The sequence below is a fragment of the Zosterops lateralis genome, assembly GCF_965231275.1.
Source record: "Zosterops lateralis genome assembly, chromosome: 5".
NCBI classification, from domain to species: domain Eukaryota; kingdom Metazoa; phylum Chordata; class Aves; order Passeriformes; family Zosteropidae; genus Zosterops; species Zosterops lateralis.
In genome coordinates this window covers 2,177,055-2,204,674 of record NC_139766.1, presented here as the reverse complement: position 1 = coordinate 2,204,674, position 27,620 = coordinate 2,177,055, and the positions used below count along the sequence as shown (strand labels likewise).

The window sequence follows — 27,620 nt, the reverse complement described above, 5'->3', positions numbered from 1 at the left end:
GGGACAGGATTGGGGACATGGGGACACAATGGGGACACGGGGACAGGATTGGGGACATGGGGACACAATGGGGGACACTGGGACAGGATGGGGGACATGGGGATGGGGATGAGATGGGGACATTGGGAGCAGAATGGGGACATGGGGACAGGACATGGGGACAGAATGGGGACACAAGGACAGGACACTGGGACAGGATTGGGGACATGGGGACACAATGGGAGACACTGGGACGGGATTGGGGACATTGGGACAGGATTGGGGACAAGGGGACACAATGGGGGACACTGAGACACAATGGGGGACACTGGGACAGGATTGGGGACACTTTACTGGGGTTGGGGACACGGGGACAGAGGCGGGGACAGTGTCCAGCCCCCCCCCGCCCCCCGCTCGGTGTCCCCTCTGTGTCCCCGCGGTGTCACCGCTCGGTCACCGCGCCCCCCGGGGTCACACGTGCCAGGCCTCGTTAGCGACACTTTGTCACCTCCCCCGGCCTGGCCTTTGTCCCCTCCGGCCGCGGGGACACTTTGTCCCCCCCTCTCTCCGCTTTTGTCACCCTCTTTTTGTCCCCCCCTCTTTTTGTCCCCATTTTTGTCCCCTCCTTTTGAACCCCCTTTTTGTCCCCCACTTTTTGTCACCCCTGTTTTGTCCCTTCCTCTTTGTCACCCCCTTTTTGTCACCCCTGTTTTGTCCCCCCCTTTTTGTCCTGCCATCCCGGGGGTGCCTCATTCGGGGGGTTCCCCGAAAATAACGGGGCGCTGCGGGGTCTGACACCGCTTCTCCTGCACCCCCTAAAACCCCAAAATGAGCCCCCAAAACCCCAAAATGAACCTGCCAGAACCCCAAAATGAAATCCCCCAGAACCCCAAAAGTGAACCCACAGCACCCCAAAATAAGCCCCCAGAAGCCCTAAAATGAGGCCCCAGGACCCCCAAAATGAACTCCTGGCACCCCAAAATGAGCCCCCCAGAAACCCCAAAATTAACACACGCAGCACACCAAAAATGAACCCCCCAGGACCCCTAAAATCAACCCCCCCAGCACCCCCAAAATGAACTCATATCACCCCAAAATGAGCCCCCCAGAAGCCCCAAAATGACCCCTCCAGCACCTCCAAAATCAACACCCCCAGAACCCCCAAAATCAACCTCCTCAGGACCCTAAAAATGAACCCACATCACCCCAAAATGAGCCCCCAGAACCCTTAAAATGAGCCCCCCAGCACCCCCAAAATCAACACCCCCAGAACCCTCAAAATCAACCCCCTCAGGACCCCAAAAATGAACCCACATCACCCCAAAAACGAGCCCCCAGAACCCCAAAATTAACACACCCAGAACCACAAAATGAACCCCCCAGAAAACCAAAAATGAACCCACATCACCCCAAAAATGAGTCCCCAGCACCCCAAAAATGAACTCCTGTCATGTCAAAACGAAACCCCCCAGAACCCCCAAAATTAACACACGCAGCACCCCAAAATGAAATCCCCCAGAACCCCAAAAATGAACCCACACCACCCCAAAATGAGCCCCCCAGAACCCCAAAAATGAACCCCCAGAACCCCAAAATTAATACACCCAGCACCCCAAAATGAGCCCACTCGGACCCCAAAATGAACCACCCAGAACCCCCATAATGAACCCCCAAAATCCCCAAAATGAGCCCCCAGCACCCCAAAAAGAGCGGCGTTTTTGGGATCCCGCGGCATTTTTGGGGTCTCCCCTCACATTTGGAATCTCTGTGGAGCCCTCTGAGCCTGCAGGGGGCGCTATAACAGGAGGGCACCGCCCCTTCCCCACGTCTCGTTGGTTCCGGTGTCGCCCCGTCCCCACGTCTCGTTGGTTCCGGTGCCGCCCCTTCCCCACGTCTCGTTGGTTCCGGTGTCGCCCCGTCCCCACGTCTCGTTGGTTCCGGTGCCGCCTTTTCCCCGCGTCTCTTTGGTTCCGGTGCCGCCCCTTCCCCACGTCTCGTTGGTTCCGGTGCCGGGCCCGGAGCGGGAGCGGGACCGGGAGCGGCGCCGGGCACGGCCCCGGGAGCGGCCGGGCCCCGCCATGTGGTTCATGTACGTGCTCAGCTGGCTGTCCCTGCTCGTGCAGGTGGCTTTTGTCACCTTGGCCATCGGTGAGAGCGCCCCGGGACACGCGGGAAAAGGGGTTGGGCCCGTTCCGGGTGTGTCGCGATATGTCGGGACGGGGGGAAAGGGCGGGAAGGGCTGAGGGGAAGGGAGAGACCCGGGGGTTGGGGTGTTCCCAGGGTTTGGGGTTTCTAGGGGTCCTCAGAGTGTCCCCAAACCCCCAGAGTGTCCCCAGGGTTTGGGGTCCCTTGGTGTCCTCAGAGTGTCCCCAAGGTTTGGGGTCTCTGAGTGTCCCAAGGAGTGAAGGTCCTGAGTGTCCCCAAGCCCTCAGGATGTCCCCAAGGTTTGGGGTCTCTGAGTGTCCCCAAGCCCCCAGAGTGTCCCCAAGGTTTGGGGTCCCTCGGTGTCCCTGAGCCCTCAGAGTGTCCCCAACATTGAGGACCCCTGGGTGTCCCCAAGCCCTCAGAGTGTCCCCAACATTTAGGGTCCCTCAGTGTCCCAAGGACTGGGGTCCCTGATTGTCTCCAAGCCCTCAAAGTGTCCCTCAGACTAGGGGTCCCTGAGTGTCCCCAAACCCTTAAATCACCAAAGGAATTGGAGGTCCCTGAGTGTCCCCAAGCCCTCAGTGTCCCCAAGGTTTTGGGTTCCTGGAGGTCTCCGAGCTCTCAGAGTGTCCCCAAGATTTGGGATCCTTGAGTGTCCCCAAACCCTCAGATTGTTGCCAAACATTGGGGCTCCCTGGGTGTCCCCAAGCTTCAGAAAGTTCCCAACATTGGGGGTCTGTGGCTGTCCCCAAGGGCTCAGAGTGTCCCCAGGGTTTGAGGTCCCTGGGTGTCCCCAAGTCTTCAAAATGGCCCAAAGATTTGGAGTCTCTGAGTGTCCCCAAGCCCTCAGAATGTCCCCAAAATTGGGGGTCCCTGGGTGTCCCTGAGAGCTCAGAGTGTCTCCAACATTGGAGGTCCCTGGGTGTCCCCAAGCCCTCAGGATGTCCCTGAGATTTGGGATCTCAGGGTGTCCCCAAGCCCTCAGAGTGTCCCCAAGGATTTGGGGTCCCTGAGCTTTCAGAGTGTCCCCAGTGTTTGGGGTCTCTGAGTGTCCTCAGAGTGTCCCCAAGATTTGAGGTTCCTGGGTGTCGCCATGTCTTCAAAATGTCCCCAAAGATTTGGGGTCTCTGGGTGTCGCCAAACCCCTAGAGTGTCCCCAAGCCCTCAGAGTGTCCCCAAGCCCTCAGAGTGTCCCCAAGGTTTGGGATCTGTGGCTGTCCCCAAGCCCTCAGAATGTCCCTAACACTGGGGGTGTGTGGGTGTCCCCAAGGCCTTAAATTGTCCCCAAGACCTGAAGTCTTTGGGTGTCCCCAAGCCCTCAGGATGTCCCCAAAATTGGAGGTCCCTGGGTGTCCCCAAGCCCTCAGAGTGTCACCAAGGATTTGGGGTCTGTGGGTGTCCTCAGAGTGTCCCCAAGGTCTGGGGTCCCTCGGTGTCCCTGAGCCCTTAAATTGTCCCCAAGGTTTGGGGTCCCTGGGTGTCCCACAAGGGCTCAGAGTGATCCTGATTTTTGGGGGGTCACTGAGTGTCCCCAAGTCCTCAGGATGTCCCCAAGATCTGGGATCCTTCAGTGTCCCCAAGCTCTAAGGATGTCCCCGAGATTTGGGGTCTCAGAATGTCCCCAAGCCCTCAGAATGTCCCCAAGGTTTGGGGTCCCTGGGTGTCCCTGAGCCCTCAGAGTGTCACCAACACTGGGGGTCTGTGGCTGTCCCCAAGGGCTCAGAGTGTCCCCAACATTGAGGACCCCTGGGTGTCCCCAAGGGCTCGGATGTCCCCAAGGACTGGATGTCCCCAGGTGTCCCCAAGGGCTCAGAGTGTCCCCAAGGACTGGATGTCCCCAGGTGTCCCCAAGGGCTCGGATGTCCCCAAGGATTGGATGTCCCCAGGTGTCCCCAAGGGCTCAGATGTCCCCAAGGATTGGATGTCCCCAGGTGTCCCCAAGGGCTCAGATGTCCCCAAGGATTGGATGTCCCCAGGTGTCCCCAAGGCTGCCTGTCCCTGCCTGTCCCTGAACTTTGGGATCCCCGAGTTCTCCCTCAGCCCAAAATTTGGGATTCCTGAATGTCCCCACGGGGGAGGTGACACGGGTGACAGAGGTGACACTGGGGTGGTGACAAAGGTGACAGAGGTGTCCTCATGCTGTCCCCATGGGGGAGGTGGCAAAGGTGACACTGGGGAGGTGACAAAGGTGACACAGGTGACAAAGATGGGAGAGGTGACACTGGGGCGGTGACAAAGATGACAGAGGTGACACTGCTGTCCCCACAGGGGAGGTGACACTGATGTCACTGGTGTCCCCATGGGGAGGTGACAAAGGTAACACAGGTGACAAAGGTGACACAAGGGAGGTGACAAAGGTGACACAAGGGAGGTGACACAGGAGGTGACACAGGTGACAGAGATGACACTGAAGGTGACAGTGGTGTCCCCCTGAGGAGGTGACACAGGTGACCCAGGAGGTGACAGAGGTGACACTGAAGGTGAAGGTGACCCAGGAGGTGACAGTGCTGTCCCCATGGGGAGGTGACAGAAGCGACAGAGGTGCCACTACTGTCCCCATGGGGGAGGTGACACTGATGACACAGGGAAAGTGACAGAGGTGACACAGGAGAGGTGACCCAGGAGGTGACACAGGTGAAAGAGGAGGGGACACAGGTGGCAGAGGTGACCCAGAAGGTGACGGTGCTGTCCCCATGGGGAGGTGACGCAGGTGACACTGGGGAGGTGACAAAGGTGACCCTGCTGTCCCCACGGGGAGGTGACGCTGGTGACACGGGAGGTGACCCAGGTGACAGAGGTGACCCTGCTGTCCCCATGGGGAGGTGACACAGGTGACAGAGGTGACAATGGGGAGGGGACAGAGGTGACCCAGGAGGTGACACAGGAGGTGACAGAGGTGACCCTGATGTCCCCACGGGGAGGTGACACAGGTGACACAGAGGTGACCCTGCTGTCCCCGTGGGGAGGTGACACTGGTGACACAGAGGTGACCCTGCTGTCCCTATGGGGAGGTGACAGAGGAGGTGACAAAGGTGACCCTGCTGTCCCCATGGGGAGGTGACACAGGTGACACAGAGGTGACCCTGCTGTCCCCACGGGGAGGTGACACTGGTGACACAGAGGTGACCCTGCTGTCCCTGTGGGGAGGTGACAGAGGAGGTGACAAAGGTGACCCTGCTGTCCCCATGGGGAGGTGACACAGGTGACACAGAGGTGACCCTGCTGTCCCCGTGGGGAGGTGACACAGGTGACACAGGTGACACAGAGGTGACCCTGCTGTCTCCATGGGGGAGGTGACACATGTGACAGAGGTGACACTGGGGAGGTGACAGAGGTGACCCTGCTGTCCCCACGGGGAGGTGACACTGGTGACACTGGTGACAGAGGTGACAGAGGTGACCGTGCTGTCCCCATGGGGAGGTGACACTGGTGACACAGGAGGTGACAGAGGTGACAGAGGTGACCCTGCTGTCCCCACGGGGAGGTGACACAGGTGACAGAGGTGACAGAGGTGACCGTGCTGTCCCCACGGGGAGGTGACACTGGTGACACTGGTGACAGAGGTGACAGAGGTGACCGTGCTGTCCCCACGGGGAGGTGACACTAGAGGTGACAGAGGTGACCGTGCTGTCCCCATGGGGAGGTGACACTGGTGACAGAGGTGACAGAGGTGACCGTGCTGTCCCCACGGGGAGGTGACACTGGTGACACAGGAGGTGACACTGGAGGTGACAGAGGTGACCGTGCTGTCCCCACGGGGAGGTGACACTGGTGACAGAGGTGACAGAGGTGACCGTGCTGTCCCCACAGCGGCCGGGCTCTATTACTTGGCCGAGCTGATCGAGGAGTACACCGTGGTCACCAGGAGGATCATCAAATACATGATCTGGGTGAGCAATTCCGGGAATTTCGGGAATTTTTGGGAATTTTGGGAATTCTGGGAATGCTGAGATAGATCCGGGAAACCCCAAATGATCGGGAAAATCGAAAATCCTGCGGAAATCCTGTAAAAATCATTAAAAAATCATAGAAATCTCACAAAAATCCCATAAAAATCCCACAAAAATCCCATGAAAATTCCACAAAAATCCCATAAAAATCCCATAAAAATCCCACAAAAATCTCATAAAAATCCCACAAAAATCCCATGAAAATTCCACAAAAATCCCATAAAAATCCCATAAAAATCCCATAAAAATCTCACAAAAATCCCATGAAAATTCCACAAAAATCCCATAAAAATCCCATGAAAATCCCATAAAAATCCCATAAAAATCCCACAAAAATCCCATGAAAATTCCACAAAAATCCCATAAAAATCCCATAAAAATCCCATAAAAATCTCACAAAAATCTCACAAAAATCCCATAAAAATCCCATGAAAATTCCACAAAAATCCCATAAAAATCCCATAAAAATCCCACAAAAATCCCATGAAAATTCCACAAAAATCCCATAAAAATCCCATAAAAATCCCACAAAAATCCCATAAAAATCCCACAAAAATCCCATAAAAATCCCACGAAAATCCCATAAAAATCCCATGAAAATCCCATAAAAATCACCCAAATCCCAGTGAAATCCCAACAATCCCACAGAAATCCCATAAAAATAATTAAAAAAAAATCATAGAAATCCCATAAAATCAGCCCAAATTCCCATAAAAATCACAAAAATCCCATTAAAAATCCTCCAAACCCCACAGAAATCCCATAAAAATCATTAAAAAATCATAGAAATCCCCAAAAAATTCCACACAAAAAAATTTCCCACAAAATCCCACAAAAATCCCACAAAAATCCCACAAAAATCCCATAAAAATCCCACAAAAATCCCATAAAAATCCCATAAAAATCCCACGAAAATCCCATAAAAAACCCATAAAAATCCCACAAAAATCCCATGAAAATCCCACAAAAATCCCATGAAAATTCCACAAAAATCCCATGAAAATCCCATAAAAATCCCATAAAAATCCCACGAAAATCCCATAAAAATCCCATGAAAATCCCATAAAAATCCCATAAAAATCCCATAAAAATCCCATAAAAATCCCATAAAAATCCCACAAAAATCCCATAAAAATCCCATAAAAATCCCACAAAAATCCCATAAAAATCCCATAAAAATCCCATGAATATCCCATAAAAATCCCACAAAAATCCCATGAAAATCCCACAAAAATCCCATAAAAATCCCATAAAAATCCCATGAAAATTCCACAAAAATCCCATAAAAATCCCATAAAAATCCCACAAAAATCCCATGAAAATCCCACAAAAATCCCACAGAAATCCCGTAAAAATAATTTTTTTAAAAAAATCATAGAAATCCCATGAAATCCCATAAAAATCACCCCAAATTCCCATAAAAATCACAAAAATCCCATTAAAAATCCTCCAAACCCCACAGAAATCCCATAAAAATCATTTAAAAAATCATAGAAATCCACAAAAATTTCCACAAAAAAAATTTCCCACAAAATCCCATAAAAATCCCTCCAAAACCTCACAAAAATCCCATAAAAATCCCACAAAAATCTCACAAAAATCCCACAAAAATCCCATAAAAATCCCACAAATCCCAGTGAAATTCCAACAATCCCACAGAAATCCCGTAAAAAATAATTTAAAAAAAATTATAGAAATCCCATGAAGTCCCACAAAAATCCACAGAAATCCCCCGGAAATCCCACAGAAATCACAAAAATCCCCCCAAATTCCCATAAAAATCACAAAAATCTCATAGAAATCTCACCAAAATAATAATAAAAAAAAATCACAGAAATCCTACAAAAATCTCACAAAAATGCCATAAAAATCCCACAGAAATCCTAGAAAAAGAATTTGAAAAATCACAGAAATCGCAAAAAAAATCCCCCCCAAAATCCCACAAAAATCCCATTAAAAATGACACAAAAATCCCATAAAAAAAATCCCACAAAAATCCCGTAAAAATTCCCAAAATCCAAGGCTCGGGGTGGGATTTGGGGGCCAGATTTGGGGTTTTTGGGGTGATTTTTTAAATTTTTTTTGTGGGATTTCTGTTGGAATTTTTGTGGGATTTTCACGGGTATTTACAGGATTTTTACAAGATTTTCATATTTTCCGTAGATTTTGTGGGGTTCTGGAGGTTTTTTTTTTTTGGATTTCTGTGGGATTTTGGGGGTTCTCAGGGCTGGATTTGGGGTTTTTAGGGCGGAATTTGGGTTTTAATCCCCATTTTTCCCATTTTTTGGTGTTTTTTCCCCAGTTTTCCTGCTGGGATTTGAGGCTTTTAGGGTGAAATTTTTGGTTTTTAGGGTGAAATTTTTGGTTTTTATGGTGGAATTTTTTGGTTTATATGATGGAATTTAATGTTTTAATCCCAATTTTTGGTGTTTTTTCCCCTGTTTTCCTGGTGGGATTTGGGGTTTTCAGTCTGGAATTTGATGTTTTTATGATAAATTTTAGGTTTTAATCCCAATTTTTCCCATTTTTTGGATGTTTTCCCCCAGTTTTCCTGGTGGGATCTGGGGCTCCAGCTGCAGGATTTGGGGGTTTTTTGGGGTGGAATTTTTGGTTTTTAATGTGGAATTTGGGGCTCTAATAGTGAAATTTGGATTTTCATTTCTATTTTTTTCCCCTTTTTTGTGCTTTTTCCCAGTTTTTATGATGGAATTTGAGGTTTTCGGGATGGAGTTTTTTGTTTTCTGTTGGGATTTCGGGCTCTAATGTGGGATTTCGTATTTTTATGATGGAATTTAATGTTTTAACCGCATTTTCCCCATTTTTTTTTTTTTTGTATTTCTCCCAAGTTTTCTGGGTGGGATTTGGGGTTTTTAGGATGAAATTTTTGGGTTTTTTGATAAAATTTAGGTTTTTAATCCCATTTTTCCCATTTTTTGATCTTTTTTCACCATTTTCCTGATGGGATTTGATGTTTTATGACGAAATTTGGAGGTTTTCGGGTGGAATTTAATGGTTTATATTGGAATTTTTTGGATTTTAGGGTGGAATTTTTTGATTTTTATTATAAAATTTAATATTTTAACCCAAATTTTCCCGATTTTTGGTGTTTCCCCCCCCCCGTTTTCGTGGTGGGATTTGGGTTTTTTAGGATGGAAATTTGATGTTTTTTATGATAAAATTTGGTGTTTTCGTGATAAAATTTAAGTTTTAATTCCCATTTTTTCCCATTTTTTTGGTGTTTTTTTTTTTTCCCAGTTTTCCTGGGGGAATTTTTGGTTTTTAGGGTGGAATTTTTGTTTTTTTTTTTTTTTTTTTTTTTTTTTTTTATGATGAAATTTAATATTTTAATCCCCATTTTTTTTGGTGTTTTTTTTCCCCAGTTTTCCTGTTGGGATTTGGGGTTTTCATGTTGGAATTTTGCGTTTTTAGGATGAAATTTTGGGTTTTTTTGATAAAATTTAAATTTTTAATCCCTATTTTTCCCATTTTTCAGTGAGATTTGGTGTTTTTATGACGGAATTTGGGGTTTTCATGTTGGAATTTGGTGTATTTGTGATGGAATTTTTGATTTTTTAGGGTGGAATTTTTGGTTTTTTTTATGACAAAATCTAATATTTTAATCCCCATTTTTTTTGGGTGTTTTTTCCCCAGTTTTCCTGGTGGGATTTGATATTTTTATGACGGAATTTGGTGTTTTCATGTTGGAATTTGGGGGTTTTATGTTGGAATTTGGTGTATTTGTGATGGAATTTTTGATTTTTTAGGGTGGAATTTTTGTTTTTTTTTTAATGACAAAATTTAATATTTTAATCCCCATTTTTTTTGGTGTTTTTTCCCCAGTTTTCCTGTTGAAATTTGGTGTTTTATGACAAAATTTGGTGTTTTCATGTTGGAATTTGGCATTTTTAGGGTGAAATTTGATGTTTTTACGTTGTAATTTTTGGATTTTAGGCTGGAATTATTGATTTTTTTGCTAGAATTTAATATTTTAACCCAATTTTTTTGTTTTTTTTCCCCAGTTTTCCTCGGGGGTGCTGCTGTGCCTGTACCTGTTTGAACAATTCCCAGTTTTCCTGTTGGGATTTGGGGTTTTCATGTTGGAATTTTGCGTTTTTAGGATGAAATTTTTTGGTTTTTTTGATAAAATTTAAATTTTTAATCCCTATTTTTCCCATTTTTCGGTGGGATTTGGTGTTTTTATGATGGAATTTTGAGTTTTCATGTTGGAATTTGGTGTATTTGTGATGGAATTTTGGATTTTTTTAGGGTGGAATTTTGGGTTTTTTTTAATGATGAAATTTAATATTTTAATTCCCTTTTTTTTGGTGTTTTTTCCCCAGTTTTCATGTTGAAATTTGGTGTTTTAATGACGGAATTTTTGGTTTTCATGTTGGAATTTGGTGTATTTGTGATGGAATTTTTTTGATTTTTTAGGGTGGAATTTTTGTTTTTTTTTAATGATGAAATTTAATATTTTAATTCCCATTTTTTTGGTGTTTTTTTCCCCAGTTTTCCTGTTGAAATTTGGGGTTTTAATGACGGAATTTGGGGTTTTCATGTTGGAATTTGGCATTTTTAGGGTGAAATTTGATGTTTTTACGTTGTAATTTTTGGATTTTAGGCTGGAATTATTGATTTTTTTGCTAGAATTTAATATTTTAACCCAAATTTTTTGTATTTTCTCAATTTTCCTCGGGGGTGCTGCTGTGCCTGTTCCTGTTTGAACAATTCCCAGTTTTCCTGTTGGGATTTGGGGTTTTCATGTTGGAATTTTGCGTTTTTAGGATGAAATTTTTGGGTTTTTTTGATAAAATTTAAATTTTTAATCCCTATTTTTCCCCATTTTTCTGTGAGATTTGGTGTTTTTATGACAGAATTTGATGTTTTCATGTTGGAATTTGGTGTATTTGTGATGGAATTTTTTTGATTTTTTAGGGTGGAATTTTTTTTTTTTTTATGATGAAATTTAATATTTTAATCCCCATTTTTTTGGTGGTTTTTTTCCCCAGTTTTCCTGTTGGAATTTGGTGTTTTAATGATGGAATTTGGGGTTTTCATGTTGGAATTTGGTGTATTTGTGATGGAATTTTTTTGATTTTTTAGGGTGGAATTTTTGTTTTTTTTTTAATGACAAAATCTAATATTTTAATCCCCATTTTTTGGGTGTTTTTTTCCCCAGTTTTCCTGTTGGGATTTGATATTTTTATGACAAAATTTGGTGTTTTCATGTTGGAATTTGGGGGTTTTCAGGTGAAATTTGATGTTTTTACGTTGTAATTTTTGGGTTTTAGGCTGGAAATTTTTTATTTTTATGATAAAATTTAATATTTTAACCCAAATTTTTTGGTTTTTTCCCCAGTTTTCCTCGGGGGTGCTGCTGTGCCTGTTCCTGTTTGAACAATTCCCAGTTTTCCTGTTGGGATTTGGGGTTTTCATGTTGGAATTTTGAGTTTTTAGGATGAAATTTTTTGGTTTTTTTGATAAAATTTAAATTTTTAATCCCTATTTTTCCCATTTTTCTGTGAGATTTGGTGTTTTTATGACAAAATTTGGTGTTTTCATGTTGGAATTTGGTGTATTTGTGATGGAATTATTGATTTTTTAGGGTGGAATTTTTGGTTTTTTTTTAATGATGAAATTTAATATTTTAATTCCCTTTTTTTTGGTGTTTTTTTTCCCAGTTTTCATGTTGGAATTTGGGGTTTTTATGACGGAATTTGGGGTTTTCATGTTGGAATTTGGTGTATTTGTGATGGAATTTTTTTGATTTTTTAGGGTGGAATTTTTGTGTTTTTTTATGACGAAATTTAATATTTTAATCCCCATTTTTTTTGGTGTTTTTTTTCCCCAGTTTTCCTGTTGAAATTTGGTGTTTTATGACAAAATTTGGTGTTTTCATGTTGGAATTTGGGGCTTTTCAGGTGGAATTTGATGGTTTTATGTTGGAATTTTTGAGTTTTATGTTGGAATTTTTGAGTTTTCGGCTGGAATTATTGATTTTTTTGCTAGAATTTAATATTTTAACCCAAATTTTTTGGTTTTTTCCCCAGTTTTCCTCGGGGGTGCTGCTGTGCCTGTACCTGTTTGAACAATTCCCAGTTTTCCTGTTGGGATTTGGGGTTTTCATGTTGGAATTTTGCGTTTTTAGGATGAAATTTTTGGTTTTTTTGATAAAATTTAAAATTTTAATCCCTATTTTTCTCATTTTTCAGTGGGATTTGGTGTTTTTATGACGGAATTTGGAGTTTTCATGTTGGAATTTGGTGTATTTGTGATGGAATTTTGGATTTTTTTAGGGTGGAATTTTTTGTTTTTTTAATGATGAAATTTAATATTTTAATCCCCATTTTTTTGGTGTTTTTTTCCCCAGTTTTCATGTTGAAATTTGGTGTTTTAATGACGGAATTTGATGTTTTCATGTTGGAATTTGGTGTATTTGTGATGGAATTTTTTTGATTTTTTAGGGTGGAATTTTTGTTTTTTTTTATGATGAAATTTAATATTTTAATTCCCTTTTTTTTTGTGTTTTTTTCCCAGTTTTCCTGTTGAAATTTGGTGTTTTTATGACAAAATTTGGTGTTTTTATGACAAAATTTGGTGTTTTCATGTTGGAATTTGGTGTATTTGTGATGGAATTTTTGATTTTTTAGGGTGGAATTTTTGTTTTTTTTTTAATGACAAAATTTAATATTTTAATCCCCATTTTTTGGTGTTTTTTTCCCCAGTTTTCATGTTGAAATTTGGTGTTTTTATGACAAAATTTGGTGTTTTCATGTTGGAATTTGGCATTTTTAGGGTGAAATTTGATGTTTTTACGTTGTAATTTTTGGATTTTAGGCTGGAATTATTGATTTTTTTTGCTAGAATTTAATATTTTAACCCAAATTTTTTATTTTTTCCCCAGTTTTCCTCGGGGGTGCTGCTGTGCCTGTTCCTGTTTGAACAATTCCCAGTTTTCCTGGTGGGATTTGGGGTTTTCATGTTGGAATTTTGTGTTTTTAGGATGAAATTTTTGGTTTTTTTGATAAAATTTAAATTTTTAATCCCTATTTTTCTCATTTTTCGGTGGGATTTGGTGTTTTCATGACGGAATTTTTGAGTTTTCATGTTGGAATTTGGTGTATTTGTGATGGAATTTTGGATTTTTTAGGGTGGAATTTTTGTGGTTTTTAGGGTGGAATTTTTGTTTTTTTTTTTATGACAAAATCTAATATTTTAATCCCCATTTTTTGGGTGTTTTTTCCCCAGTTTTCCTGGTGGGATTTGATATTTTTATGACAAAATTTGGTGTTTTCATGTTGGAATTTGGGGATTTTCCAGTAGAATTTGATGGTTTTATATTGGAATTTTTGAGTTTTATGTTGGAATTTTTGAGTTTTATGTTGGAATTTTTGAGTTTTATGTTGGAATTTTTGAGTTTTCGGCTGGAATTATTGATTTTTTTGCTAGAATTTAATATTTTAACCCAAATTTTTTATTTTTCCCCAGTTTTCCTCGGGGGTGCTGCTGTGCCTGTTCCTGTTTGAACAATTCCCAGTTTTCCTGGTGGGATTTGGGATTTTCATGTTGGAATTTTGAGATTTTATGATGAAATTTTTGGTTTTTTTGATAAAATTTAAATTTTTAATCCCTATTTTTCCCCATTTTTCTGTGAGATTTGGTGTTTTCATGACGGAATTTTTGAGTTTTCATGTTGGAATTTGGTGTATTTGTGATGGAATTTTGGATTTTTTTAGGGTGGAATTTTGGGGTTTTTTAATGATGAAATTTAATATTTTAATTCCCATTTTTTTGGTGGTTTTTTTCCAGTTTTCATGTTGGAATTTGGTGTTTTTATGACAAAATTTGGGGTTTTCATGTTGGAATTTGGTGTATTTGTGATGGAATTTTTTTGATTTTTTAGGGTGGAATTTTTGGGTTTTTTTTATGATGAAATTTAATATTTTAATTCCCTTTTCTTTTGGTGTTTTTTTCCCCAGTTTTCCTGTTGGAATTTGGTGTTTTAATGACGGAATTTTTGGTTTTCATGTTGGAATTTGGTGTATTTGTGATGGAATTTTTTTGATTTTTTAGGGTGGAATTTTTTTTTTTTTAATGACGAAATTTAATATTTTAATCCCCATTTTTTGGGTGTTTTTTCCCCAGTTTTCCTGGTGGGATTTGATATTTTTATGACAAAATTTGGTGTTTTCATGTTGGAATTTGGGGATTTTCCGGTAGAATTTGATGGTTTTATATTGGAATTTTTGAGTTTTATGTTGGAATTTTTGAGTTTTCGGCTGGAATTTTTGATTTTTTTGCTAGAATTTAATATTTTAACCCAAATTTTTTTTTTTTTTTCCCAGTTTTCCTCGGGGGTGCTGCTGTGCCTGTACCTGTTTGAACAATTCCCAGTTTTCCTGGTGGCCGTGGGGCTCTTCACAAACCTCGTGTACTTCGGGCTGCTCCAAACCTTCCCCTTCATCGTCCTCACCTCGCCCAACTTCGTCCTCTCCTGCGGTCAGAGAAATAAAAATTGGGGGTTGTTTTGGGATTTTGGGAAATTTGGGGATTTTTAGGGGGTTTGGGGGATTTTTTGAGATTTTTTGGGAATTTTTTTGGAATTTTTTTGGAATTTTTTTGAATTTTTTTTGAATTTTTTTTGAATTTTTTTTGGAATTTTTTTTTGGATTTTTTGGGGATTTTTTTCTTTGGATTTTAGGGGAGTTTTTGGGAGGGATCTTGGGGAATTTGGGGGGAGTTTTTGGGGATTTTGAGGGATTTTCTGGGGAATTTTGGGGATTTTATAAAAATTTTTTTTGAATTTTGGGAGATTTTGGGGAATTTTGAGGGAATTTTTTGGGGATCGTTTTTGGGGATTTTTTTTAGAAGTTTTTGGGGAAATTTAAGGGGAGTTTTGGGGAAATTTTTTTGGATTTTTTAAAAATTATTTAAAATTTTTTTTAGAATTTTTTGGGAATATTTTGGGGATTTTGGGGATTTTTTTAGGGGAATTTTGGGGATTTTTTTAGGGGAATTTTGGGGCACTTTGGGATTTTTTTGGGGCAATTCTGCTCCAAACCTTCCCCTTCATCGTCCTCACCTCGCCCAACTTCGTCCTCTCCTGCGGTCAGAGAAATAAAAAAATGGGTGTTTTTTGGGATTTTGGGAAATTTGGGGATTTTTAGGGGGTTTGGGGGATTTTTTGAGATTTTTTTGGGAATTTTTTGGAATTTTTTTGAATTTTTTTTGAATTTTTTTTGAATTTTTTTTGAATTTTTTTTGGAATTTTTTTTGGATTTTTTGGGGATTTTTTTCTTTGGATTTTAGGGGAGTTTTTGGGGGGAATTTTGGGGGAGTTTTTGGGGATTTTGATGGATTTTCTGGGGAATTTTGGGGATTTTGTAAAAATTTTTTTTGAATTTTGGGAGATTTTGGGGAATTTTGAGGGAATTTTTTGGGGATCGTTTTTGGGATTTTTTTAGAAGTTTTTGGGGAAATTTAAGGGGAGTTTTGGGGAAATTTTTTTGGAATTTCTTAGAAATGGTTTTTGAATTTTTTGAGAATTTTTTAGGAATATTTTGGGGATTTGGGGGATTTTTTTAGGGGAATTTTGGGGAGACTTTGGGATTTTTTTGGGGCAATTCTGCTCCAAACCTTCCCCTTCATCGTCCTCACCTCGCCCAACTTCGTCCTCTCCTGCGGTCAGAGAAACAAAAATTTGGTTTTTTTTTTGGGAAATTTTGGGGATTTTTGAGGGGATTTTTGAGGGGATTTTTTTTTGGAATTTTTTTAAAATTTTTTTTAAATTTTTTTTGAATTTTTGGCAATTTTTTTTTCATTTTCGGGGAGTTTTTGGGGTAATTTGGGGGAATTTTTGAGGGTATTTTGGGAATTTTTTTTAATTTTTAATTTTTTTTTTAATTTTTAGGGATTTGGTTTTTTTGGATTTTTGGGGGGATTTTGGGGGATTTTTGAGGGTATTTTGGGATTTTTTTTTTTCTAATTTTTAAAAATTTTTTGAATTTTGGGGGATTTTTTTTTTTAATTTTCAGGGAATTTTTGGGGGAATTTTGGGGGAGCTTTTAGGGAATTTTGGGGGATTTTTTTGGGGGATCATTTTTTAGGATTTTTTAAGAATTCTTTGGGGATTTTTGGCATTTTTTTAGGGGAATTTTGGGGATTTTTTTAGGGGAATTTTGGGGAGACTTTGGGATTTTTTTGGGGCAATTCTGCTCCAAACCTTCCCCTTCATCGTCCTCACCTCGCCCAACTTCGTCCTCTCCTGCGGTCAGAGAAATAAAAATTGGGGATTTTTTTTGGGATTTTGGGAAATTTGGGGATTTTTAGGAGGTTTGGGGGATTTTTTGAGATTTTTTTGGGAATTTTTTTGGAATTTTTTTGAATTTTTTTTGAAATTTTTTTTGAATTTTTTTTGAATTTTTTGAATTTTTTTTGGAATTTTTTTTTGGATTTTTTGGGGATTTTTTTCTTTGGATTTTAGGGGAGTTTTTGGGGGGAATTTTGGGGGAGTTTTTGGGGATTTTGAGGGATTTTCTGGGGAATTTTGGGGATTTTATAAAAATTTTTTTTGAATTTTGGGAGATTTTGGGGAATTTTGAGGGAATTTTTTGAGGGATCGTTTTTGGGGATTTTTTTAGAAGTTTTTGGGGAAATTTAAGGGGAATTTTGGGGAAATTTTTTTGGATTTTTTAAAAATTATTTTAAATTTTTTTTAGAATTTTTTGGGAATATTTTGGGGATTTTGGGGATTTTTTTAGGGGAATTTTGGGGGAATTTTGGGATTTTTTTGGGCAATTCTGCTCCAAACCTTCCCCTTCATCGTCCTCACCTCGCCCAACTTCGTCCTCTCCTGCGGTCAGAGAAACAAAAATTGGGGATTTTTTTTGGAAATTTTGGGGATTTTTGAGGGGATTTTTGAGGAGATTTTTTTTTGGAATTTTTTAAAAATGTTTTTTGAATTTTTTTTTTAATTTTTGGCAAATTTTTTTGCATTTTCGGGGAGTTTTTGGGGAGATTTGGGGGAATTTTTGAGGGTATTTTGGGATTTTTTTTTTAAATTTTTAATTTTTTTTAATTCTTAGGGATTTGGATTTTTTTTTGATTTTTGGGGAGTTTTTTGGGGGATTTTGGGGGATTTTTGAGGGTATTTTGGGATTTTTTTTTTCTAATTTTAAAAAATTTTTTGAATTTTGGGGGATTTTTTTTTTAATTTTCAGGGAATTTTTGGGGGAATTTTGGGGAAGCTTTTAGGGAATTTTGGGGGATTTTTTTGGGGGATCATTTTTTAGGATTTTTTAAGAATTCTTTGGGGATTTTTGGGATTTTTTTAGGGGAATTTTGGGGATTTTTTTAGGGGAATTTTGGGGAGACTTTGGGATTTTTTTGGGGAATTCTGCTCCAAACCTTCCCCTTCATCGTCCTCACCTCGCCCAACTTCGTCCTCTCCTGCGGTCAGAGAAATAAAAATTTGGTTTTTTTTTGGGAAATTTTGGGGATTTTTGAGGAGACTTTTTTTTGGAATTTTTTAAAATTTTTTTTTTAATTTTTTTTGAATTTTTGGCAAATTTTTTTTTCATTTTCGGGGAGTTTTTGGGGTAATTTGGGGGAATTTTTGAGGGTATTTTGGGAATTTTTTTAAATTTTTAATTATTTTTTTTTAATTTTTAGGGATTTGGTTTTTTTGGATTTTTGGGGGGATTTTGGGGGATTTTTGAGGGTATTTTGGGATTTTTTTTTTTCTAATTTTTAAAAATTTTTTGAATTTTGGGGGATTTTTTTTTTTTTTATTTTCAGGGAATTTTTGGGGGAATTTTGGGGAAGCTTTTAGGGAATTTTGGGGGATTTTTTTGGGGGATCATTTTTTAGGATTTTTTAAGAATTCTTTGGGGATTTTTGGGATTTTTTTAGGGGAATTTTGGGGGCACTTTGGGATTTTTTTGGGGAATTCTGCTCCAAACCTTCCCCTTCATCGTCCTCACCTCGCCCAACTTCGTCCTCTCCTGCGGTCAGAGAAACAAAAATTGGGGGTTGTTTTGGGATTTTGGGAAATTTGGGGATTTTTAGGGGGTTTGGGGGATTTTTTTGAGATTTTTTGGGAATTTTTTTGAATTTTTTTTGAATTTTTTTTGAATTTTTTTTGAATTTTTTGAATTTTTTTTGGAATTTTTTTTTTTGATTTTTTGGGGATTTTTTTCTTTGGATTTTAGGGGAGTTTTTGGGGGGAATTTTGGGGGAGATTTTGGGGATTTTGATGGATTTTCTGGGGAATTTTGGGGATTTTATAAAAATGTTTTTTGGATTTTGGGAGATTTTGGGGAATTTTGAGGGAATTTTTTGGGGATTATTTTTTGGGGATTTTTTTAAAAGTTTTTGGGGAAATTTAAGGGGAATTTTGGGGAAATTTTTTTGGAATTTCTTAGAAATGATTTTTGAATTTTTTGAGAATTTTTTAGGAATATTTTGGGGATTTTGGGGATTTTTTTAGGGGAATTTTGGGGAGACTTTGGGATTTTTTTGGGGCAATTCTGCTCCAAACCTTCCCCTTCATCGTCCTCACCTCGCCCAACTTCGTCCTCTCCTGCGGTCAGAGAAATAAAAAATGGGGATTTTTGGGGATTTTGGGAAATTTGGAGATTTTTAGGGGGTTTGGGGGATTTTTTGAGATTTTTTGGGAATTTTTTGGAATTTTTTTGGAATTTTTTTTGAATTTTTTTTGAATTTTTTTTGAATTTTTTTTGGAATTTTTTTTTAATTTTTGGGGATTTTTTTCTTTGGATTTTAGGGGAGTTTTTGGGAGGAATTTTGGGGGAGTTTTTGGGGATTTTGATGGATTTTCTGGGGAATTTTGGGGATTTTGTAAAAATTTTTTTTGAATTTTGGGAGATTTTGGGGAATTTTGAGGGAATTTTTTGGGGATCATTTTTGGGGATTTTTTTAGAAGTTTTTGGGGAAATTTAAGGGGAGTTTTGGGGAAATTTTTTTGGAATTTCTTAGAAATGATTTTTGAATTTTTTGAGAATTTTTTAGGAATATTTTGGGGATTTGGGGGATTTTTTTCTGGGAATTTTGGGGAGACTTTGGGATTTTTTTTGGGAATTCTGCTCCAAACCTTCCCCTTCATCGTCCTCACCTCGCCCAACTTCGTCCTCTCCTGCGGTCAGAGAAATAAAAAATGGGTGTTTTTTGGGATTTTGGGAAATTTGGGGATTTTTAGGAGGTTTGGGGGATTTTTTGAGATTTTTTGGGAATTTTTTTGGAATTTTTTTGGAATTTTTTTTGAATTTTTTTGATTTTTTTTGGAAATTTTTTTGAATTTTTTTTTAATTTTTTTTGGATTTTTTGGGGATTTTTTTCTTTGGATTTTAGGGGAGTTTTTGGGGGGAATTTTGGGGGAGTTTTTGGGGATTTTGATGGATTTTCTGGGGAATTTTGGGGATTTTATAAAAATTTTTTTTGAATTTTGGGAGATTTTGGGGAATTTTGAGGGAATTTTTTGAGGGATCGTTTTTGGGGATTTTTTTAGAAGTTTTTGGGGAAATTTGAGGGGAATTTTGGGGAAATTTTTTTGGATTTTTTAAAAATTATTTTAAATTTTTTTTAGAATTTTTTGTGAATATTTTGGGGATTTTGGGGATTTTTTTAGGGGAATTTTGGGGGAATTTTGGGATTTTTTTGGGGAATTCTGCTCCAAACCTTCCCCTTCATCGTCCTCACCTCGCCCAACTTCGTCCTCTCCTGCGGTCAGAGAAACAAAAAAATGGGTTTTTTTGGGAAATTTTGGGAATTTTTGAGGGGATTTTTGAGGAGATTTTTTTTTGGAATTTTTTAAAAATGTTTTTTGAATTTTTTTTTGAATTTTTGGCAAATTTTTTTTGCATTTTCGGGGAGTTTTTGGGGTAATTTGGGGGAATTTTTGAGGGTATTTTGGGATTTTTTTTTAATTTTTAATTATTTTTTTTAATTTTTAGGGATTTGGTTTTTTTTGGATTTTTGGGGGGATTTTGGGGGATTTTTGAGGGTATTTTGGGATTTTTTTTTTCTAATTTTTAAAAATTTTTTGAATTTTGGGGGATTTTTTTTTTTTTTATTTTCAGGGAATTTTTGGGGGAATTTTGGGGAAGCTTTTAGAGAATTTTGGGGGATTTTTTTGGGGGATCATTTTTTAGGATTTTTTTAGAATTCTTTGGGGATTTTGGAGATGTTTTTAGGGGAATTTTGGGGATTTTTTTAGGGGAATTTTGGGGGAATTGTGGGATTTTTTTGGGGAATTCTGCTCCAAACCTTCCCTTTCATCGTCCTCTCCTGCGGTCAGAGAAACAAAAAAATGGGGTTTTTTGGGGGATTTTGAGGAGTTTTTGGTGAAATTTGGGGGATTTGGAGGGTATTTTAAATTTAATTTTTAATCCCATTTTTATTCCCACTTTTAATCCCATTTTTTTCCATTTGATTCCCATTTTTATTCACTTTCTATTCCCACCTTTAATTGCCATTTTAATTCCCATTTTATTCCCATTTTAATTCCCATTTTATTCCCATTTCAATTCCCATTTTATTCCCATTTTTAGTTTCACTTTTTAGTCTCACTCTTTTCCCCACTTTTATTCCCATTTTAATCCCATTTTATTCCCATTTTTATTCCCATTTTATTCACTTTCTATTCCCACTTTTGTTCCCATTTTCCCCCACTTTTATTCCCATTTTATTCCCTTTTTATTCCCATTTTATTCCCATTTTTCCCCACTTTTATTCCCATTTTAATTCTCATTTTTATTCCCATTTTTTCTCCACTTTTACTTCCATTTTATTCCCATTTTAATCCCATTTTATTCGCATTTTAATTCCCATTTCCCCCCCACTTTTATTCCCATTTTTATTCCTATTTTAATCCCATTTTTAATTCCCTTTTTTTCCCCTTTTCCCCCCTCTTTTTCCCAATTTAATCCTTTTTTTTCCGCCCTGTTTTTTCCATTTAAATCCCAATTTTAATCCCATTTTCCCCCATTTTCCCTCTGTTTTTTTCCATTTTATTCCCATTTTATTCTAATTTTTAATCCCATTTTTTTCCCGTTTTTTCCCTTTTTTCCCCAATTTTAATCCCATTTTAATCCCATTTTATTCTCGTTTTTGGGGAATTTTTTGAAGTTGTGGGGGAGGATTTTGGGGAGTTTTGGGGGATTTTTTGGCAATTTTGGGAAATTTTGGGAAATTTTGGGAATTTTTAGGGGGCTTTGGGGAATTTTTAAATTTTTTTTAATTTTTTTTTATTTTTTGGGGGGATTTTTGGGGAAATTTGGGGAGTTCTCGTGATTTTTTGGGGATTTTGGGGAGTTTTGGGGAATTTGAAGAAAGTTGGGGAATTTTGGGGTATTTTAGGGAGGTTTTTTGGGATTTTCTTTAATTTTGGGGGGATTTTGGGTGTTTTGGGAATGTTTTTAGAATTTTTTTAAACTTTTGAGGGTTTTTTTGAATTTTTTTTTGATTTTTTGGGGATTTTGGGGGATTTTCGGATTTTTAGGGGAAAATTGGGAGGATTTCAGGGGATTTCTTGGAGATTTTTTGGGAATTTTGGGAGTTTTTTGGAATTTTTTTGAGAATTTTGCGGAATTTTTTGGCAAATTTTCAGGAATTCGGGGGCGGATTTTTAATCCAATTTTTAATCCCATTTAATTCCCATTTCCCCCCATTTTTTTTCCTTTTTTTTCCCCATTTTATTTCTATTTTATTTCAATTTTATTTCAATTTTAATTCCATTTTCTCTCTCCCTGCAGTGCTGGTCGTGGTCAATCATTATTTGGCTTTTCAATATTTCGCCGAAGAATTTTTCCTCTTTTCCGAGGTGAGAAAATTCCCTTTTTTTTGTGTTTATTTTTTATTGGGAACCTGAAAAAAAAAAAATCGGGAATTTTTCCTGATTTTTTTTTCCAGGCGAGAAAATTTTGGAAAAAAAATCCCCAAATTTTGGGTTGAAATTTGAAGGGAAAAAAAATCAGAAATTCAGGGAATAAAAAAAATCTCAAAAATATTTTTTTTTTTTTTTAATTTGGGGGTGAAATTTTTGGGATTTTTGTTGGGAATTTTGGGGATTTTTCAAGTGGAATTTTGGGAATTTTGGGGATTTTTGGGGTGGAATTTTGGGGATTTTTGGGGTGGAATTTTGGGATTTCTTCCTGGAATTTTGGGATTTTCATCAGGAATTTCAGGAGTTTTGGGACTTCCTCTGGAATTTTTGGAATTTTGCTCAGAATTTTGGGAATTCTGATGGAAATTTTCAGAATTCTGGCTGGAATTTTGGGAATTCGGGGAGGGTTTTGGGGATTCCCACTGGAATTTTGAGAATTCCTCTGAAATTTTGGGAATTCTGGTTGGAATTTTGGGATTTCCAGGCTGGAATTTCTGGGATGGAATTGCAGGATTTCCTTTGGAATTTTGGGAATTCTGGACTGAAAATTTGGGATTTCTGGGTTGGAATTTCGTGATTTGTCCTGGAATTTTGGGATTTCCTCTGGAATTTTGGGAATTTCCTCTGGAATTCTGGGATTTCCTGTGGAATTTTGAGAATTCCATCTGGAATTTTGGGATTTCCACTGGAATTTTGGGATTTCTGTCTGGAATTTTGGGATTTCTGTCTGGAATTTTGGGAATTCCAATGGGAAATTTGGGAATTTTGGTTGGAATTCTGGGTTGGAATTTTTGGATTTCTGCGCTGGAATTTTGGAGTTTTTGGGTTGGAATTTCACGATTCCTCCTGGAATTTCCGGAATCCCAATGGGAATTTTGGGAATTGTGTCTGGAATTTTGGGAATTCTGTCTGGAATTTTGGGAATTGTGGTTGGAATTTCGGGATTTCTGGGTTGGAATTTCACGATTCCTCCTGGAATTTCGGGAATCCCAATGGGAATTTTGGGAATTCTGTCTGGAATTTTGGGAATTCTGTCTGGAATTTTGGGAGTTGTGGTTGGAATTTTGGGAATTCTGTCTGGAATTTTTGGAATTCTGTCTGGAATTTTGGGAATTGTGGTTGGAATTTTGGGAATTGTGTCTGGAATTTTGGGAATTGTGGTTGGAATTTTGGGAATTGTGGTTGGAATTTTGGGAATTGTGTCTGTAATTTTTGGAATTGTGGTTGGAATTTTTGGAATTGTGGTTGGAATTTTGGGAATTGTGTCTGGAATTTTTGGAATTGTGGTTGGAATTTTGGGAATTGTGTCTGGAATTTTGGGAATTGTGGTTGGAGTTTTGGGAATTGTGGTTGGAATTTCGGGATTTCTGGGTTGGAATTTCACGATTCCTCCTGGAATTTCGGGAATCCCAATGGGAATTTTGGGAATTGTGGTTGGAATTTTGGGAATTGTGTCTGGAATTTTGGGAATCGTGGTTGGAATTTTGGGAATCCTGCAGGTCCTGGCGTATTTCACGTTCTGCCTGTGGCTGATCCCGTTCGCTTTCTTCGTGTCCCTGTCGGCCGGGGAGAACGTCCTGCCCTCCACCGTGCAGCCCGGAGGTGGGACAGCAGGGCTCGTTAATTAGGGGATCATTAATTAGGCGATCATTTAATTAGGGGATTGGGATAATGGGGTAATGGGTTTGGGATTATGGGATAATGGGTTTGGGATTTTGGCGTTATGGGAATGGGATAATGGGAACAGGGAGAACGTCCTGCCCTCAACAGTGCAGCCCAGAGGTGGGACAGGATCATTGGGGGATAATTAATTAGGGGATAATTAATTAGGGGATAATGGGATAATGGGAACAGGATTGGGAATGGGATAATGGGATTGGGGTAATGGGATTGAGATAGTGGGAGTGGGATGGGGAATGGGATGGGGAATAGGGTTGGTATAATGGGATAATGGGATTGGGATAGTGGGATAATGGGATAATGGGAATGGGGAGAACGTCCTGCCCTGGACTGTGCAGCCCAGAGGTGGGACAGGATCACTGGGGGATAATTAATTAGGGGATAATTATGGGGATCATTAATTAGGGGAAAAAGGGATTGGGATAATGGGATTGGGAATGGGGTAGTGGGAATGGGATAATGGGGTTGGGATAGTGGGATAAGGGGGTAATGGGAACAGGGAACGTCCTGCCCTGGATGTTCAGCCTGGAGTTGGGATAATGGGAAAATAATGGGATAATGATGGGACTGGGAATGGGATAATGGGGTAATGGGATAATGGGAACAGGAACGAGAATGGAGCCGAAGTGGGGTTGGGAATGGGATGGGGATGGGGTTGGGATTGGGATGGGGTTGGGATTGGGATTGGGTTGGGATTGGGATTGGGTTGGGATGGGGTTGGGAATGGGATTGGGATGGGGTTGGGATTGGGATCAGGAACAGGATCAGGAATGGGGTTGGGATTGGGATGGGAATGGGATTGGGATGGGGTTGGGATTGGGATGGGATGGGGATGGGGATGGGGTTGGGATGGGGTTGGGAATGGGATTGGGATGGGGTTGGGATTGGGATCAGGAACAGGATCAGGAATGGGGTTGGGATTGGGATGGGAATGGGATTGGGATGGGGTTGGGATTGGGATCAGGAACAGGATCAGGAAGGGGGTTGGGGTTGGGATGGGGCTGGGAAAGGGTTCGAAGCTCGTTCGGTCCCTGAGCCCAGGCAGGAATCCCCAAATCCCCAAATCTCCCCATCCCTCTGCAATTCCCAATCCCGGTTTTATTTTCCCTCTGGAATTTCCCATTTCCTGATTTGTATTTATATTTATCTTTATCTTTATCTTTATCTTTATCTTTATCTTTATATTTATTTATTTTATACATATATTTAATTTCTATTCATTTACATGTATATATAGGTTTTATTTCTATTTATTTATACTTATATTTAACATATATTTATATTTATTTTATTTATACTTATATTTAGTTTATATTTGTATTTATTTTATTTATACCTATGGTTAAGGTATATTTATATTTTATTTTTATTTATTTATATTTGTATTTACATTTACATTTATACTCATATTTACATTTACACTTATATTTACATTTACACATATATTTCTATTTATTTATATTTATATTTACATTTACACTTATATTTCTATTTATTTCTATTTCTATTTCTGTTTATTTTATATATTTAATTTATATTTATATTTGCATTTATATTTATATTTATATTTATATTTATATTTTATTTATATTTCCATTTCCACTTCCCTTTATATTTTTATATTTTTCTCTTTTCTACTTTTCTACTTTTTATTTTCTTTTCTATATTTCTTATTCTATATTTTATATTCTATATTTCCTATTTTCTATTTTCTAATATATATTTAATATTTAATATTTAATATTTAATATTTAAATTTAATATTTTATATTTAATATTTTTATATTTAATACTTTTATATTTAATATTTTATAATTTATATTTTTATTTTCTCCCCCTGCAGACGACGTGGTCTCCAATTACTTCACCAAAGGCAAACGAGGGAAGCGCTCGGGGCTCCTCCTCATCTTCTCCTTCATCAAAGAGGCCATCGTGCCCAGCCGGCAGAAAATCTACTGAAATCGGGGCAAAATCACCAAAATCTGGGAAATTCTCCCAAATTCCTCGAAAATTCCAAGATTTTGGGCGAAAATTCCGATTTTTTTGGTGAAAATTCCAATTTTTTTGGTGAAAATTTAAAATTTTTTGGTGAAAATTCCAATTTTCTTCGGTGAAAATTTTGATTTTTTTGGTGGAAATTTTGATTTTTTTTTTGGTGAAAATTCTGATTTTTTTTTTCAGTGGAAATTTCAATTTTTTTCTGTGGAAATTCCGATTTTTTTTGGTGGAAATTTGGAATTTTTTTGGTGAAAATTCTGATTTTTTTTTTGTGAAAATTCTGATTTTTTTTTGTGGAAATTTTGGGGTTTTTTCAGTGGAAATTTCTAATTTTTTTCAGTGGAAATTTGGATTTCTTTTGGTGGAAATTTGGAATTTTTTGGACACTTTTGGGAGGTGCCGACAACGTTTGGAGATAATTTTTTTTTTTTTTCCTTTTTGGGTTTTGGGGGGGAAAAAAAAAAAAGAGAAAAAAAAAGAAAAAAAAAGAAAAAATGAAAAAATAATTAAAAAGAAAAGGAAAAAAATGATTTTTTGGGAATTAATTTTTTGGGGGGAATTATTTTTGGAATTAATTATTTTTTTGGGAATGAATTATTTTTGGGGAATTAATTATTATTTGGGAATTATTTTGGGAATTAATTATTTTTGGGAATTAGTTACGTTGGGAAATTAATGATTTGGGAATTAATTATTTTGGGAGTTATTTTTGGGGGATAAATTATTTTTTTGGGATTAATTATTTTTTGGGATTAATTATTTTTTGGGATTAATTATTTGGGGAATTAATTATTTTCCGGGAATTAATTTTGAGAATAAATTATTTTGGAAAAAAAATCCAAAAAAAATTCCTGGAAAAAATTGAAGAATTTGAGGATTTTTTTAGGAGAAAAAACCGAAAATTTGAATAATTCCAAAATTATTAAAAAAAGGAAATTTTGGGGGGATTTTTTTTATTATTTTTTGAGGTGAAATTCCCGAATTTTTTTTTTTTTTTTGAGTTTTGGGAATTGTCGGGTTGGAGCCGTTTGGGGTCAAGGGACGGACACAAAAAGAGACTTTTTTGTGGAATTTTTATTTTATTTTTCAGGGATTTTTTTGGACGGGAAAAGGGGGGAAATGATGAGGAAAAGAGGGGAAAATTTGGGGAATTTTGGGGAAAATTTGGGAACATTTTGGGGAGAATTCTGGAAAATTTGGGGGAAAATTTTGAGGAAATTTGGGGAAAATTTTGGGAATATTTTGGGGAAAAATCTGGCGAAAGTTTTTGGGGAAATTTTGGGGGATTTGAGGGAAATTTTGGGAAAAATTTGGGAAGATTTTGTGGGAAATTTTGTGGGAAATTTGGGGAGATTTTGTGGGAAATTTTGGGGAAAATTTTGGGGAAAATTTTGGTTGAATTCTGGAAAATTTTGGGAAATTTGGAGGAAATTTTGGGAATTGAGGGTGGAAAATCTTGGGGAAAAAAGGGAGGAAAATCCTGGGAATTGAGGGTGGGAAATCCTGGGAATCAAAGATGAAAAATCCCAGGAATTGAGGCTGGAAAAATCCGGGGAAAAATGATGGAAAACCCTGGGAAGGGAGGGAGGAAAATCCTGGGAATTAAGGACAGAAAATTCTGGGAATTGAGGACGGGAAATTCTGAGAATTGAGGATGGAAATCCTGGGGATTGAGGCAGGAAATTCTGGGAATGAGGGTGGAAAATCTTGGGAAAAACAGTGGAAAACCCTGGGAAGGGAAGGAGGAAAAATCCTGGGAATCAAGGACAGAAAATTCAGGGAATTGAGGACGGAAAATTCTGGGAATTGATGATGGAAAATCCCGGGAATTGATGATAAAACCCCCCGGAAGCTGCTCCTAAGGGTTGTCCCCTCTGTCCCCAACCCGGGGACGTGCCCTGGGGAGGCCACCAAGGCCCCGGGGCCGGAAGGGGACATTGTCCTTGTCCTTGTCACTGTCCTTGTCA

General features: G+C 38.7%; 1 protein-coding gene and 1 long non-coding RNA gene across 6 annotated transcripts; one reads left to right on the top strand and one right to left on the bottom strand.

Moving 5' to 3' along the window:
• The first annotated feature begins 1,981 nt into the window (after positions 1–1,981).
• Positions 1,982–27,415, top strand: TEX261 (testis expressed 261). 5 transcript variants are annotated; one of them, XR_014590051.1, is made up of 7 exons: positions 2,068–2,127; positions 5,935–6,014; positions 10,094–14,573; positions 21,845–21,912; positions 23,475–23,577; positions 25,499–25,901; positions 25,994–27,415. XR_014590051.1 is itself a non-coding variant. In XM_083860919.1 (6 exons), exons 1-6 carry the CDS (start codon positions 2,058–2,060, stop codon positions 25,612–25,614), a joined length of 591 nt encoding a protein of 196 aa, XP_083717045.1. In that variant the 5' UTR covers positions 1,982–2,057; the 3' UTR covers positions 25,615–27,415. The 5 variants fall into 5 exon arrangements, 4 of the variants coding, with proteins under 4 accessions (XP_083717045.1, XP_083717043.1, XP_083717042.1 ...); XM_083860919.1 differs by having other exon boundaries at positions 1,982–2,127; positions 14,420–14,573; positions 25,499–27,415; XM_083860917.1 differs by having other exon boundaries at positions 2,045–2,068; positions 25,499–27,415.
• LOC310909275 lies at positions 16,024–19,816 on the bottom strand. The gene is made up of 2 exons (XR_014590053.1): positions 18,634–19,816; positions 16,024–18,055 (listed from the first exon to the last, which is right to left on the bottom strand). It is a non-coding gene; the product is annotated as an uncharacterized lncRNA (long non-coding RNA).
• Positions 27,416–27,620: the final 205 nt, after the last annotated feature.